Consider the following 16,160-nt stretch of genomic DNA (forward strand, 5'->3'; position numbering starts at 1 on the left):
TGCTGTTTAAAAAATCTCTGTATTAAAAATACAGTCATCTGAGGATACATGGGCGAAGATCAGCCCACTTCTGCTTCAGTTCCTGCTTGACGGACTCCGGGGCGAAGATGCACCCGACGGCCTGTTCTGACAGCGTCCACACAGCCTCCTGGCTCAGGCCGAAGGTGGAGGCGGCCAGCTGGTACTCCTGGGACAGGTCAGTACTGAAGACGCCCTTGTCATCCGCCTGAGGAGGGGTGAGGGATTAGTTCAGTCAATATCTTCCATAATTTAAAAACTGAACACCCTCCCCAGGCGTTCAGCAGTGGAAGATGTGAAGATATTTATAAAAGACCCTCGTGCTCAAGGAACTCAAATAAGACAGATTTACTCAAAAATTCAGTTCTTATGGTTACGTAAAAACAAAATCCCCTAACCTGCGAAATAGACACCTTTTTGTCTTGATACTTACAGACTCTGAAAATTATACTGAACTATTTTTAATAGATGTATAAGACGCAGCAGTGATTTGATGAAACTGTAAAATGTCTTTTTAAATGAATAAAAAAGCACCACTGAAAGTACATTTGGGCTGAGCTGGGTGAGAGGGCAGGACTGAAGGACTTACACACAAGACGCAGGGGTGGCCCAGGCGGTACCAGTACTGAAAGTGATGCTTCTCATAAGAAGGGACAGTCTGGCCCTTGACATTGGAGGTCAGGCACAGTTCTGAAGAACAGAGAGGATTAGCATTCCAGCTCGGCTGAGCAAGAGGTCTGTGACTATAGCCCTTATAGTGCTGGTGAGTTTGCCTTCAACAGAAACACCTCTGACTGAGTCTCTGTCTTGTGTAGTGACTGATGAAGCTTAAAAAGTTCACAGATCATTTCTGCTTCCATTTTAATCACACACATAAAATAAAACTAGGATTAATTTATTTGTACTTTTAAAAAAGTGAGTAACAGGAAAGTAAAGTTATGTTGTTGTTTTTTAACCAACACTAACATCCACCACCAACAGACTGGAGTCCAGCAACTTTTGTAGAAACTATCAATTTATTGTACTTAAATTGCTACAGACCAAGAAAATAGCTGAACTAAGATACCTCATTTGTACTTTTAAATTACCTAAAGACAATACAAAACTAGTCAACAGCTGTGTCTGAGAATGTAATGAACTGTACTTTGAACCTTGTAAATTCTGTCAATTTGTCCACTGTTTAAAACCAGAGTTTTAAAACCAGTTTTTCTAGATAAACATCTATACCTGCGTACCAACAAATGCCAGGAGTCACGGCAGGTACTGGTGAGGTTGGGGGGCTGCTAACTGCTGTAGTCTGGCTCTCAGAATACCTCTGTTCATAGCTGTCACAGGGATTCAGCCACTTCCGACCAGAACTGGCCACAAATGCCAAATTACCACTATTAAATTGTATGCTTAACCGTAATATAGGTGTCGTTTAGTGAGGTACCAGAAGGACAAATCCATTTAAAACCTGACTGGCCTACTGAGAGCTGGAATCCCTATGGGGGGGGCTCCAACCCATTTCTAACTGTGCTGAATGATTAAGAGTGGAGCTTCACCATCTCACCCAGGGGGATGTTGCCCTGTCTCACCGCGTCCACCAGCGCTTGGGACCCGCCCACCTCCGGGTGCAGGAAGGTGCCGTGGCCAATCCTGTCAGGGGGCAGGGTCAGGAGCAGCTCTGTCTCCTCCCTCTGGGTGGGCACCTGGAAGAGGGCAGAGGAAGCTCTGAGCCTCAATGGCCTGACACACAGCGACTACACCGACAAATTCACGCAAATGTGCTCTTAAAAAAAAACTTGACAAGTAAATATTTGTCAAATGTATTTTAATGTGGGGGTGAAGGTTATGTCATATACAGTGGATATCAAAAGTCTGCACACCGTTATTGATGGCACACCCTTGATGACTTTCAAGGCATTGTTTTTCACTTAAATACTGATGGTTACAATATCTAAATAAAGGTGATAAAAGGTCTGACACAATTTGTCTTGATTTTACCTTTACATCAACAAAAACTGAAATTTCAATAAGGGTGTGTAGACTTTTGATATACACAGTATTTATGACTGTTTATAAGACCATTAATATTTAACTGACAGGCATATATAACAGAGATTTAATTTGCGGTCTGTAAATCTTGTTTTATTTGTTCTACTAGATGCTACATAAGGATCTTGATAAAAGTCAGTTCTGCAGAATCTCGTGTAGTCACAGTCCTTTAAATTGAAGTATTAATATTCACATTGAAATACACCCACATGAATGGTGAAAAGCGGGAAGTATATCAAATGATCAAGCATGTTCTTGGGGTGTTTGAGAAGGACCGTTACTGCACTGGTAGTGGAGCAGTGAGTCTCACCTCAGACAGGTGCAGAGCCAGCTTCAGCCCAGCACTCCGGGCTTTCTGCAGAGCAGGCAGGAGGTCTCTGCAATAGCCCACCTTTAAAATAAACCCACATTCATCCATTTCTGCAGGTTACATTTTATTGTTGAAGTAGCAGATTCTACCATTCTTAATTTGGTTTGAGGGCACTATTACTGTGAAATACAAATCTCCTACAACAACTGTATAATAATGGGCTAGCACCGATGACTTGAGGGCTCATTTGTTCTCAAGTAATGTATTTTTATCATCTCTAAAGGGTAGGATGTATTTTTCTTCCGTGGCACTGTTACAGTACTGCTGGATAACATTTCTGGAAAACTATATATTACTATATATTACAGTATATTACTTCCTGAAGGACAATTTTCTGAGATGTACTGTAAATAATTTCACTATTTTGCCAAACAACACAAAAAAGTACACAAAAAAATAAGGCATAAGTAAAGATTCTTATCATGATGTTTAAGAGAGGCTACATATGAGACAGAAAGCGGATACCCCACAAACACTCACTGTTGGGTCTCCACTGAGGTCCAACCCAACTACCAGCCCATCACTGGACAGCATGAAGTCTTCGGCCATTTTGACAGTTTCCATGGCAACTTCAGGGCCGTTCCTCCTGTCAATGGCCACTAAAAATCTATAAAATAGGCAATTCAGTCAAATTTTAAAATACTAAAAGCTCCTTTTACAAGTCTAAGCAGATGGCTACATGACCGTTCAACCATGATCCCAAGGTTTGACATGGAAATTATAATGACAGGTTAAAACTGGGCTGAAGGAAGAGAACGACCGATCAAGCAAGGTTGTCACTGTCCTCACTCATCCTCATCAGCAGCACACGGCTCTCGCCAAGTCACAAGTACGAACAGCTTCATGTCTTTAAACGGAATATTTAAACAACCTGGGGAAACCTGTTTTTAAATGGCATATACTACCTGAAGAGAAAAATATTTGCTTTTATCTCAGAAGCATTTATATTAAGGCTATCATTCATATCATTCATGGCTTTGATATGTTGCACATTGACAGCTGGAAAGATACTCTCAAAAGACAATCTTAAAAAAAGAAAATCTGACATCAGTAATTCTGAACTGCCTTTCAGTTTCTGTGCTGCACTAACCTTCTTCAGATTTGAGACTGTTTTTAGGCCTGGGGTCTATATCATCATCTATAGAACTTCTGCTGTTCTATAACATATTGCTGCCAAGATGGACCAAATTAACATAAGTGAAATAACTGCTGTGTAGTGTTTTGTGATGTGGTTGAAATGTTTCACTATAATTCCATTCCATTTAATTTTGATATATTCTCATCTCTGTAATTTTTCTAAAATTACAAAATGCCCTTTATAAAACTAAAGACTCATTACTACTCATTACAAATTTCAGGAGAGGATGAGAAAGCGCAGACAGAACCCCACAGTCGCACACAGGGGAGAGAGAAAGCACAGACAGAACCCCACAGCCGCACACAGGGGAGAGTGAGGAAGCACAGCGCTCTCCAGCTTCTACACCTTCTAGCAAATAGTCCCTGGCAACCAGCCCTGTAGCGGAGATTGGAGGAGAGCAATCCTTGGGAGGGGCACTTGCTGGCTCACCTCCCATCAGTGCCACAGCAGTCTGGGGGATCCCGGTCACAGCTGGCTCGTGACACCACCCCGACTGCAGGCGATTCATCCCCTTTACCTGACATCAATGTCCAGCTCTTCTTGCTTACACTGCGCAATGGCTGCCATCACTGTTTCCACATACTTTTTCTTTGTCAGTCCTGGTTAAGGAAAAAAACAAAAAATCAGAAACCATTTTTCTTCACAAATTCCATATCAATTACATACCTTACATATACTCGCCACAGTATCTTACACCAACAGTTATTTGCAGAAATCTCTAGAGTTGACTACGCAAACCACAATAGATATTAAATATATTAATTTTTATCTTAGGAATTATTAAGAATTTTAAGTTTCCCTAAATCAGTGCTTAAATTTAATTTTTGTCTTCAGGAGAGATTGACATCTAACCTGAACCTAAATTTATGGATTCAGTCAGACTGAATAGCAATAAGACTCCAAGGTCTTTTTCCCTAAAAAAATACTTTACATTTCAGCCAGTGCTCTACAGTACGTATAAAGCTAGCCCGGAACAGCTTATTAATATGTGTGTGGGATCTACTGCAGATAATATCCCATATTTGCAGGAATGGCCTGACTGTTACACAGCTCTTTTTATAGCAGTTATTATTCCCCGGCTCATGGGTCAGAAGGGTAGAATCTCCTCTTTCCCCAATATGTACCTGTATGCTTCTCTTCGCGGGGTGTGCTTCTCAGCTCCAAGTATTTCACTCCATCCAGTGCATATTCCTTTACCACATCTTTGGTAACCTGGTACAAGAGGAAGAGAAAACATTATCACTTGCTCACTCACTGTCTTTCCAACTTTAAATACTGCTTGAACAGTGGACATGAAACTGAAAAGGAAATTAGGTGCAAAACAAAAATATGACAGTTTACCGCCAAACAGCTCATATTGTCCCATAGCACTCGCAGTAACAAATTTGGTTGGCATTTGAGTTCTTCCACCCCAGTACTAAGCAGGCTAGGCCTTGCAAAGCTTCTGAAATCTGAGTAAACTGGGCTCCAAGGTGGCATTTCTGCTGCCAGTTTAATCCCACACTCCACTACCCTCTCACCACTGCAACTGTAGACGTCCTGCTGGAGAAACTGGGCGGGACAAGGCAGCAAATATTTCTGAACATGTTCAAGCTCACAGATGCCTGATATGTTACATGATGAGGTGGTTCTAACATTTTGGACATTCGGTGCAATTCAGACACTCACAGTTCCAAAATTCTTTTTTTTTTCATTACATGCTAATCAGCATCATTAATAAAGAGTAGGTATCAACAGCAAAATACAGAAGAGTTTAAAATATTAATAGAATCGAATCAATTCTATATCACAGATACAGTGATCTCACTTTGACATGAGTAATATTTTGAAATACTAGACCTAAACTATCGCAACTGCTAACATTTCCAGTAGAGAGGCTACCAAGCTCAAGAAAATAAATCATACTGAATCACCCAAAATAAGCAAAATCACTGTACCATAAAAAGATCTTCTTCGCTGTCAATTAATTGGTGGATTATTCTGAACATGTGAAAACACCTGAAACAGAAACAAAGCGATGCTTTGACAGTTAGCACAGGCACAAGGGCAGCCTCGCGCTGAAGTGCTGTGGGAGTTCACACTGGACACGCTGATCGCTGATCCCGAGACTACAGTGCTCACTGGTACCCACTCATCCAGAGTCCGGTGCTGGCCCTTGTGAATGGCCGTCATGCTGTGCTGGACGTTGAGGTGGGGTTTCCGGGCGATGAGATGCTCCATGGTGGGCACGCTGACAGAGCCGTTGAGGTGTGCGTGCAGCTCCTGCAAGATCAAAGGCAGGAGAGCCCCTTACCCGCCTCTCGGCACTACATACCAGCAGACCCCCCCCAGGCTCCCGACTAGGGCCTGATATCATCAACACCGAGAGCCAGTACTCCCATCGACAGACATGCAGGAATGTTACATTGAACAGGACAACGCTGTATACTCCCATGCAGACTTTCCTCAAACATGTTTTAACACGTGAAAGTAATATTCGTGTCTGTTCTCGACCTTCCGACATTGAAAAGCAAGTAGATACCACCTCGGGACCAGCCGAGCTCACTGCGTGCTGTGACCCCTCTGATTTCATTACACTGACACGGACACCTGAAGAAGGGTCCACAGCCACAGGCTGCGTCACTTTTCTTTTCCTTTCAGCATGGAATAAACCTTTACCTGTTTCACTACGTTTATCCGACACGAAAGTTTAAGCAAATAAAACCAATTATTTCAAGTCACCCGTCGGTTCTGAGATTTCTAATTCCGATAAAATATCACAAGGTTATACTTAAGACATTGTACAGCGCTTTTGAGAACAACTGTTACCACTTTCGGAAGGTCTCGATAAAACGCCTCAGTATCATCCTCCATTCCTTGTTTTGCTCTGGTCCGTTCTGTATATTAAAATACAGTTTATACAGCATATATCAAAATGTTTTCAGAAAAAAACGTTTTAATCACAAGCTACAGTACATCCTCTCTGCACTGTTTTCAGATCGCTTTCTGTCGTTGCACACTTCGTGCATCACCCACATCAGTCCCCGTTTTACTATCAACTCAAATAATAGTTCCTATTTTGACAAATTGCCTTGCGTGCTATTCAAAAGTGTGTTATTCCTCTTCGTTACAGTTCGGCTGCTGTTTTAGTAATATTGAAAACTTTAATAACCAATTGAATGCATTAAAATATAATTTATAAGTATTTTCTCTACTGAATATGTTATTATATATATAACTAATATTTTCTGCCTACTGTCTGGTGTATTCTTTGCACAATTCTTTGCACAATCCTGTAAAGTAAATTGCACTATGCACATTGCACTTTATGTCAGAAATGTCTATGTTTACATTGTCGATAGTATTGGTTAGTCAGTGCCTTGTCTGTATTCGCAGCGTAGACCTGGAGAATGATAACTCACTCCTCTGTTTACTTGTATATGGCTGGAATGACAAATAAACTTGAACTTGATATTATCTGTAAATGTTATTATTGTTGTTATTATTATTAATAATAATACAATTTTGATGTCTCATGAAAACTGCATAGTTATACAAATTTATGCAGAACATAAGATTTTTATTTTTCCAATATTTCATTTGCAGAGGTGAGACAGAGGTTTTGCAGGAAGATAACCAAAACACCCTTTATGAACTTAGTGACAAATTCTCTGTTTGTAAGATGTCTTAAAACCTGCAAAACAATACACTAAAAGTTAATTTAATAATAAATAGTAAGGTAACTGGCAGCTTGTCCCAAATTAAAATTGTCCCAGACGTTGTTGAACTGATTGAAAATGTCTTGGGTTCCAGCTTGGGATGTCCATGTGTGTGGAGTTTGCATGTTCTCTCCAGCTTCACATGGAATGGCAGGTCAAGGGTTTCATCCTCTGAGGATTTGTTCCCAGTAGAACCAGCACTGGCTATAGGACAACAGAACCATCTGAACACAGGAGCCCAATGGCCACTTCTCTTGCCTTTACACATTAAATAGCTAAGAGTAGATGTGCAGTATCTGAAGAGCTGTACAGGGGCAGGATGACATGCCTGCTGTGATAGAAGGCTAGAAACTCTTTGGCTGTCAGATTTTGAACAATATACCAGCAATAAGACATGCAAATGATGCATGGGATGCAGGAAATAGCATGAAAGTTTCAATTTCTTTCATTATATTATCCAACAATTTCAATTATACAGCAATGTGTACTACTGTAAAGGATTGGACACTGAGTTATGAGCTTAAATTTCCAACATAAATCCTGAATATAAATCATAGACACATTATAGTTAAAACCCTCTCCTTTATTTTCTTAGAAAGTAATTTAATTATGTATTTTTACTCCCTTTTTAGACTACAGTATATCATCCTACTAACAACCTAAATTTGAAACTTGAATTGTAATGCAGAGTTTCTGCCCATATAAAACTTAAAGGCTTTTAAGGAAAAAAAGAAACATACCTGTTAATGTTTCATTTTAAATATCTCATTTTTGCTTTTATAAAATAAAGTGATCTATGATCCAGTCTGGAAAGGTCGATAAATATGCACCCACTTGAAGAATTCCAGTTATCAGTGCTGCTGCAGAGAGAGGCCAGAGAAGCACAGCCCTCCTGCAGAGGTGTGCACAGACTAGGTAAGAGTTCTTTCAGAACGTCCCGTCTGGCACTGACCTCAGATGGCACAGCACAGCAAGAACGCCTGATCACTGGTTTCCCCAATATCTCTGCAGCAGCATCGACTGCTGTTCTCAAAACACGTGCTTTGCTTATTGAGACATCAAAAATGTGCCCTGGAATGCAATATTTTTCAACAGCAACATTCACAACACACATTAATAGTTAAATTATACATATCAAATAAATACACTTATACATAGGGATGTCCTCACGAGAAGCCTTCTCCCATGTAACTTCAAAAATGTACCTGCACTTGTGTATTTGCACATGAACTCATTTTCTAAGCACTGGAAGGGAAAACCTTTACAATTGCAAAGAAATACAGTTCATGTCCTTTACCAATATAACTTCACAATCCTAACAGTACATTTTAAACACTACATTTCAGGTAGAATTATTAAAAGATTTAGCTGGTGAAAAGGGAAAAAAAGAGCATAAAACATATTCACTAAAAAAAGGTTACTGAACCAGTAACAAGGACAGAGTTGAAAGGAGTGAATGGGAAAGCAATCATGCATAATACCTGCTAATACCTACTCTGAACTCCAGAGTACCAGAGGATGAGATGAAAAACTAAGCTGCTTGCTTCTTATCATAATCAAAGAAAGTAAATTGAGTGAAGACTCAGTTATATGTCCATTCATTTACTTTTATGAATTATGGTTAGCAAAATTATTTTTTAATTTATAGACTATTTTGCCTAAAGAAAAACAAAACAAAACAAAACAGTGACACCAGTGGAACAAGTCTTCTTTGTTTTTGCAATTATTTTTAGATACTTAATATGACAGGAAAAAGTAAATGATAGTTTAACTATCGCCAAATGTCTGATGCTCCAGCGCAAACAGAGCAGAGCCCACAAGGGAAAGCACATCCTGGAAAACGGTGTTCTCTCTTTTTCTCTCCTTTCCTGGAAGTGCTGCAGCAACAAGCTCTTATATGTTGGCCATTTACAGCATAAACAAAAATACTTGTCTATTATTAATTTTATATACAAGAGCAAAAGATCACAAGCTGTGCAGATTTTATGCAGTAACACAGTTTCTTACCTTGGGCTATGTTATTTTTAATACTCTCAAAAGCACTATGCAGTCACTAGTAATTTGCCACCAGATTATTCTGTGATATTATTCTTTCAAATGCATATTTTGTTGTCACATAGGTTTTACATTTATATATACTCATTATAATACAAATTAGTTTTAAATAACATTTTACATCATAAACCCAGACACGTTTTGCTTCAGAAGACATTGTCCAGTACTGTCCTCATATATTTACACATCTTTAAAAAAATACAAACCAGACAATGGCTGCCATGGTCATCTCATCAATTCGTCCATGTCGTCAATTTATGTGGTTTATCAATTTTTGCCTAAAAAGGCCCTAATTATCTGGACCGAGACATTCCACAGCGCATAGTCATTATTTTCTCTTACTGAGGGTGTTTCAGCAGGAAGCCACAGTTCACGGCCTGCACACCGTTGGCAAAAGCTAAGCAAGCATTGTACCAAAAGGACTATCACGGGAATAAATCCAGAATGATGTAGTGACAAAAGAAGCAAATACCATGTGTTATCTTGCTTTACAAAAATCCAAGGATAGAAAACATCAATCCACATTCAAGGGGTAATTCCATCTCGCTTCCAGAAAAGTTTTCACATTGCAAAACTGAAATTAAATCCCTTTTACACTCCTTTCCATGACAGAACAAGATATTTACTTCCCAAAGAAAGGGGGTCTTGCAGGACATTTTCCAACCATTTCCCAATTCAAAGCACAAAAGCATCCAAGCACAGCTTGAGCAGTGTTTTAACAGTACTTCTGGCCTTACAGCTATGTCACAGCCGAGATGTCCAGAGCAGATGAAGGGGAGAGACGGTCCACCAACATGGACACATTATATCATACAGAGCTTCCCGTATCAAACGTCTCACAGTCTATACTCCAAAGTGAAACCAATTTAATCTCTCGCTTTTACCCATAAGAACATTTTCACCTTACACAACAGCTCACGATGGCACGATCTGCAGGCCACTTGTCTCTCATCTCCAACTGCTTTCATCAGCTCCTTTCACTCACACCTAAAGTGAGACAGAAAGGATGTGTCTGTCGCTATTGCAGAAAACCACAAAAAGCCTTTGAGGTGGGGTGGGGGGGGTCCCTGAAAATGGTCCGGCGGGGTCCAGCTCCTACACAAGGCCTATATGACAGAAAGGACTAGCGGACTGGGACATGATTTCAAAAGTCAGGCGCTGCTCCTGTGGGCCGTCAGTTCAGATGTACAAGGAGCCATCAGCCGGGCCTATGTAGCCCAGGCCAATGAGAAGCACATCGATCAAGGTCCAGATGCCCAGACCTCCGAAACTGAAGAGCTTCCCCAGGCCCTCGCGCCACTGGCCCAGGTAGAAACGATCCGCGCCGAAGCCTCCCAGGGTTACGCTGGAGAGAGACAGGCAGAGCTAAGATTACCTCAGAGCTGCCAGGCTAAAACCACCAAATAAGATACAATAGAAGCAAAATGCCATGATAAAACTAGAACACAAGACAACATAAAGTTAAAACATGGGAAAGGACTTTTTACTCCATCAATTTAAAGTACATTTTCACATTGTAAGAACAATTTCCAGAGACCCAGATCAAAGACTTCTTTAGCACCATCACTATCGAATGCAGGGGTAGAGCTACCTGGTGCTGGTTGCTGGCGAGGCTCTTTGATGATCAAATCATTGCTATTATTCCAATGACAATGGGATAAAATTCATTTTTGAAAAGCAGTTTTAGGAGTTTTTTTCTGTGCCAGCATATTCAAATAATCTGAAATTTCACACGACCTTAAAACAAGTCATGATATTGCATCAGCCTGAAATTACAAATTTACCATAAGCAATAAAATCTAAAAAAAAAAAAATATCTAAAAAATATCTAAAAAAAAAACATCAATTTCCCTACGGGATTAATAAAGTATTATCTATCTATCTAAAATACAGGCTGGCAAACAAAACACCACTGACAATATATCCCTCCTTCATGCATTATCAATAATTTTTCTAAATCACAAAACAAGTGGAATATCACAGAAAACATTTAAAATATTAAAAAAATATGGGATGTATTATAATAAATTGGGTAAACCATAAAAAAACAGCAAATTAATTACCTGAGAGCCAGGGCTGTAGACCACCTGTAGCCTCCTGTCCAGTTGCAGTACAATCTTTTAGGAAAAGTACGTGCTCCTGCAGAGAAAACACAGACAATAGTTTATTTCAAAGAGGGATGAAACTGAGCACACTTTCCTGCTATCTAGAGCCTACAAAATCAACCCGAATTATTAAAGAAACACTTCAGAGTCTGCTTCTAGAACCTTAATAATGAGCATTTGTGGAACACTATTCTGACAAGTACAATATCATTCCAATAACCAGCACTAAAGTATTCATAAAGTAGCTGTAAAGAGTTTATACATTAAAAATATCTTTATAACGCCATAAAAAGAATGCCAGAAAACCTTGATGATGCACTGTAGTTGATGCTTCACAAAAGCGAACTGATGTAATAACCTTTAGTTTATATAGGGCCTTTAAAGGAATCTTCTCAAAGTATTTGAACTCTGAGAAGACTCTTTAAAAGGATATTTGAAACAGCACGCTAACTCGGAAGGACTCAAACGCCGTACCCAAGCAGTGCACGTGATCCAGCACGGCGCAGGTGGCGTTGTACCGTCTCCGGGGACACGCAACGGTCATGCAGCTGGTGGAGTTGGTGCACTTGTACAGGGAGGCGGGCAGCTGCCAGCAGAACCGACACGTCATGTTCAAGGAGAAGGTGGTCAGCTGCTGTCGGGACTCCCCCTGCGAGACAGAGGAGCTCAGCGGACCCAGAGATCAGCAGCACGGCCGCTGGCCACACTACTCCAGGTTGCTCTACAAGCCTCAGGTTCACAAGGACAGACATTCTGGAGATCATACTGCATTCTGAGACTTAAACAATGGTAAATGAAGGAGTAATATTGTCAGACATCAAAATGAAGGCATTTACTTACATCAGTAGTGATTATGCAGAAAGTGAAGCTCATAATGCAAATCACATTTCTGCCTTCCTCATTTGATGCATTAGCAGTACTACACTTAATTTCTAAATTCACTGCCAAGTCCCAACATTTCTACGGTGTATACAGTACATAAAGAGTTCAATCTATGTAAAATTAACGAGAGAAGAATAGCAGTTTTTTGCTCTACGAATACTATCTATTCCCTTCTTAAAGGAGTCAGCACCAACTTCCCTGACCCTGGAGGTGGGTCACGATTTCTACAAGCATTTGTCTAATCTTAACATGTGAATGGTTGTTCATGCAATTCAATACCTCCCCATTTGGTATTTAAGTTCACATTCTTGCTTCCTGCACATCAAATCTTGTACATCATATTACCCACCTTAAACTTCACTGTCTAGCATCAAGACATCTGACTGTAAAAGGACTAGCAAAACGTTTGATGCACAGACACTTACTAGATCCTCAGTTGTCCAAGGAACAATAGCATTTAAATACTCTAGCAATCTGTCCATATTGATTGGGAAACTATAGACCAGAGAAAAAATGTATTAATTAATTAAATGTATAATTTGGAGACAAAGAATTCTGAATAATTGCTAATGGAAGCTACAGTAATATTGTCAACTCTTAACTATGGAGTCAGATGTCAACCCTAAGCCATTTTAACAGCATACATAACTCTAGCAGTTCATGTAGGTCACTATGTCAGCATGCGTAGGCTGCAAAAGAACAAGTAAAGGTTTATTCTGTGCTGAAAAGAGAAGAATAGAAACACAATGTTTCGGCTGCGGAGCCTTTTTCAGGTGTGTGGAAACGTTGCGTTTTCTTTTCCTTTCAGCATGGAATAAACCTTTACCTGTTTCTTTGTAGCTCACGCATGCTGACACAGCTCCCTACATGAAGAAAACTCTCTCTTTCTGTATCTGAAAAGGTATTTGAGCACTGTCACTTTGGAAGTACCAGCTGAGGTAGTCAAAAGTTTGATGCAATTTTGTTTGAGTCAGCACAACAGCTTTGTCTAAGTATGTTCAGCCAGAAAGTCCTTTCCACTCTTCCTAAGTCTTTACAGACAGACGCTCCTCTCCTGAAGGAGACTCACCGTGCAGTGGACGCCAGGCTTGACCGTGCACTGGAAGGTTGCCTCTCTGCCGTAGGTGCAGTTAGTGTGGGTCTTACATGTGATGCATTCAGCAGGCAGCTTAGTACACAGCCCTCCACTCGGACAGCTGGAGATGTCAGCAGGTGCATCTGTCCCTCTTACTGCTGAGAGACACATGGGAATCTATTTCACATCCAGATTCATGACACCTACAAGTCTGCCACAATATTAAACCCTGAACACTGCAGAAATGGACTTAGATGGAAACTCTATGGACACCAGGATTTTGTATAATTTGCATAATAACATCTTTACTTGCACACACATAAATACTGCATTAAAAGTTTGATACAAACTATTAATACTTTTAAATAGTATTTCTTATTTTTGGTGTTTATTATAATTATGTAACGCCCCTATTTTGAGCCATTTTTTTTGTTAGTTAAACCAACAAGAAAGCTGGTGTTAAGATTCTTTGATTTCTTAAGGTTAACTGCCCTTCACAGTTTCACAGAACCACTGAATGTTGAGCTTTTTTTATAACTGGATCTCTGCTGAACATGTCTGACACTTACTCTGATTATCCATACTATGAGCTGAAGAAAAGATTTCAGACAATGATTTTGTTTCAGCAGATAAATGTAGGATCGTCGAGTGCAGGAGAGCATGACATCTACTCCTCCATACATGCCCACCTGCAGAGTCATTCTCCACACGCTCCCCTGCCGAGAGCCCCAGAAAGCCCTGGCCAGCGAACCCCAGCTCTACCTCGGTGGAAAGAGCTGGTCACCACCGGCCAGACTGGACATGAACCTCTAGAGAACAGGGCTCAGCCTGCACCCTCGACATGCACTTTGGGAACCAGTGATTCATGACTCACCTTGCACTAGCAGTAACTAAAAACGTCTCGCTGTTTTGTGTCCATGGGTTTTACTATTTGGAAAAAACAAGGATATATCGCTGTGGTGTTACTATACTAGTTGATCTTTTCTTCACACCCTTACCCTGTACACTGCCAGCAGATGGGGTCTCGCCACTGCTGGCACGAGCAGGAGCAGGAGGGGCTGAGGTGGAGAGGACTTGAGTCTGCTGAGCGTCCCTTCCATACGAGGGGTCATGACCAGCGTGAGGTGAACTCAAGTAACCTGTAAACACAGACAGACAGGCCCTCAGCAGGCACACTCCTGGGACACACAGACAGACAGGCCCTCAGCAGGCACACTCCTGGGACACACAGACAGACAGGCCCTCAGCAGGCACACTCCTGGGACACACAGATAGACAGGCCCTCGACACGCACACTCCTGGGACACACAGATAGACAGGGCAGCAGACACCTCATAGACAAACATAAAGGTGGGATGGCAAACACTTTAGAAGCAGCAAAAATTTACAAAAAATCTTAGATACCCTCCAGAACTGGGAAGTATCTTGCAAATGAAATGTAATATTCACAAGTAAAGAGCATTACTTGCAGGTAGTTATACCTGCATAGCAAATACAAACTAAGTGGCACAGATTGAGAAAGTAGCTTTTCACATCAATGTAAGTTATGTTAAAATTATATAACAGTGCATTAAAGATCACAAACAGGAGGCACTTGGTTGTACGAGCCTGAAAGAAGTTGCCCATCGTATTGTTGTACATGATACCCTGGAGTCTTATAATACAGCATAGACAAGCAGCATTGCCAAGTCATTAAATCATTTTTCAAAAACTTCATAGGCCATGAAATCCTTAGTTTAATTCTAAGAGTATTCCCAAAAACGTCTGAATATCTTAACGCTTGGCTGTATTTTTCCATTTTTAAGAACTCAGCCATCTTGAAGTTCAGTTTTTCAGCCGTGTTCACTCCTTCATGAGCAGCAGCCCTGACAGCCTACACACACGGAGTGTTACACTGAATACTAGGACAACCAAAGGCTCCACAATTCACGCCACCCCAAACCCTTCAAAATTAAATTATTAACCTATCATTATCGATTTATTCATTGAGTTTAACCAAGATAGCAATAACACCTAAAAAAACAGCTAATTTTAAAACAAAACGCACAGCTGTCACTATGGATACAGACGGAATTTATATGCCTCGTCCTCTCCTGGCTTACAACTATACACACAGCGAGAAAAATTAATGAAACAAAGCCACTGTTCTATTAGTTATTGGTCATCATTTATTGCAAACTAGCACACTCTAATACTACAACATACAAAATAAATGTAAATAGGCATGTTAACAATCGCTCGGGGAAATCGTTAATCAATCAGATGAACTAGAGAATACGAGCAGTAACTTGCAGTCCTACGGAGGAGGTCTGAAGCGTAATTGCATCCCGCATATATCTGTGCCCATAACCGGGTCATCCAGCACTGAGCACCGCAAAACTGTTGTTATAATTCGGAGCTCAGTGACACTGATACACCAACCACATCGGTAGCACAGTTACAGAAACTCTGTTTGTTAAAAAAATAAATAATTTACACTTTATACACACCGCAAACAGGCTGCAGACAGGAGTCTAATAACAAAAGCAGAATTATTCCCCGCACATTCATGTTGTAACGTTCTTTTCCTACTCCTTGCAACTGATAATCTGTAGCCATAATGGAGCTAAAAAACTACTTCCTGCTTCCTTTCTTACCCTACCGCATCGTGAAGGAGATTTAAAGGGACAGATACACCGGGACAGTGAGGGAGGATTAAAGGGACAGATACACTGGGACAGTGAGGGAGGATTGAAGGGACAGACACACCGGGGACAGTGAGGGAGGATTGAAAGGACAGACA

The 16,160-nt window shown here is 40.6% G+C and overlaps 2 protein-coding genes across 4 annotated transcripts; both read right to left on the reverse strand.

Moving 5' to 3' along the window:
- mapda (N6-Methyl-AMP deaminase) lies at positions 1 to 6,571 on the reverse strand. 2 transcript variants are annotated; one of them, XM_088920814.1, is made up of 10 exons: positions 6,372 to 6,571; positions 5,695 to 5,825; positions 5,501 to 5,561; positions 4,688 to 4,775; positions 4,081 to 4,162; positions 2,906 to 3,032; positions 2,366 to 2,446; positions 1,571 to 1,709; positions 608 to 708; positions 1 to 226 (listed from the first exon to the last, which is right to left on the reverse strand). In XM_088920814.1, the coding sequence occupies exons 1-10, from the start codon at positions 6,414 to 6,416 to the stop codon at positions 35 to 37; spliced, it is 1,047 nt and encodes a 348-aa protein (XP_088776940.1). In that variant the 5' UTR covers positions 6,417 to 6,571; the 3' UTR covers positions 1 to 34. The 2 variants fall into 2 exon arrangements, with proteins under 2 accessions (XP_088776940.1, XP_088776941.1); XM_088920815.1 differs by lacking the exon at positions 5,695 to 5,825 and having other exon boundaries at positions 6,372 to 6,557.
- Positions 6,572 to 7,016: 445 nt separating this feature from the next.
- Positions 7,017 to 15,985, reverse strand: tm2d3 (TM2 domain containing 3). 2 transcript variants are annotated; one of them, XM_088921999.1, is made up of 6 exons: positions 15,868 to 15,985; positions 14,377 to 14,517; positions 13,373 to 13,533; positions 11,896 to 12,070; positions 11,380 to 11,455; positions 7,017 to 10,661 (listed from the first exon to the last, which is right to left on the reverse strand). In XM_088921999.1, the coding sequence occupies exons 1-6, from the start codon at positions 15,974 to 15,976 to the stop codon at positions 10,496 to 10,498; spliced, it is 828 nt and encodes a 275-aa protein (XP_088778125.1). In that variant the 5' UTR covers positions 15,977 to 15,985; the 3' UTR covers positions 7,017 to 10,495. The 2 variants fall into 2 exon arrangements, with proteins under 2 accessions (XP_088778125.1, XP_088778124.1); XM_088921998.1 differs by having other exon boundaries at positions 13,373 to 13,536.
- Positions 15,986 to 16,160: the final 175 nt, after the last annotated feature.

The sequence above is a fragment of the Atractosteus spatula genome, chromosome 7 (assembly GCF_055471065.1).
Source record: "Atractosteus spatula isolate fAtrSpa1 chromosome 7, fAtrSpa1.hap1, whole genome shotgun sequence".
Taxonomy (NCBI): domain Eukaryota; kingdom Metazoa; phylum Chordata; class Actinopteri; order Semionotiformes; family Lepisosteidae; genus Atractosteus; species Atractosteus spatula.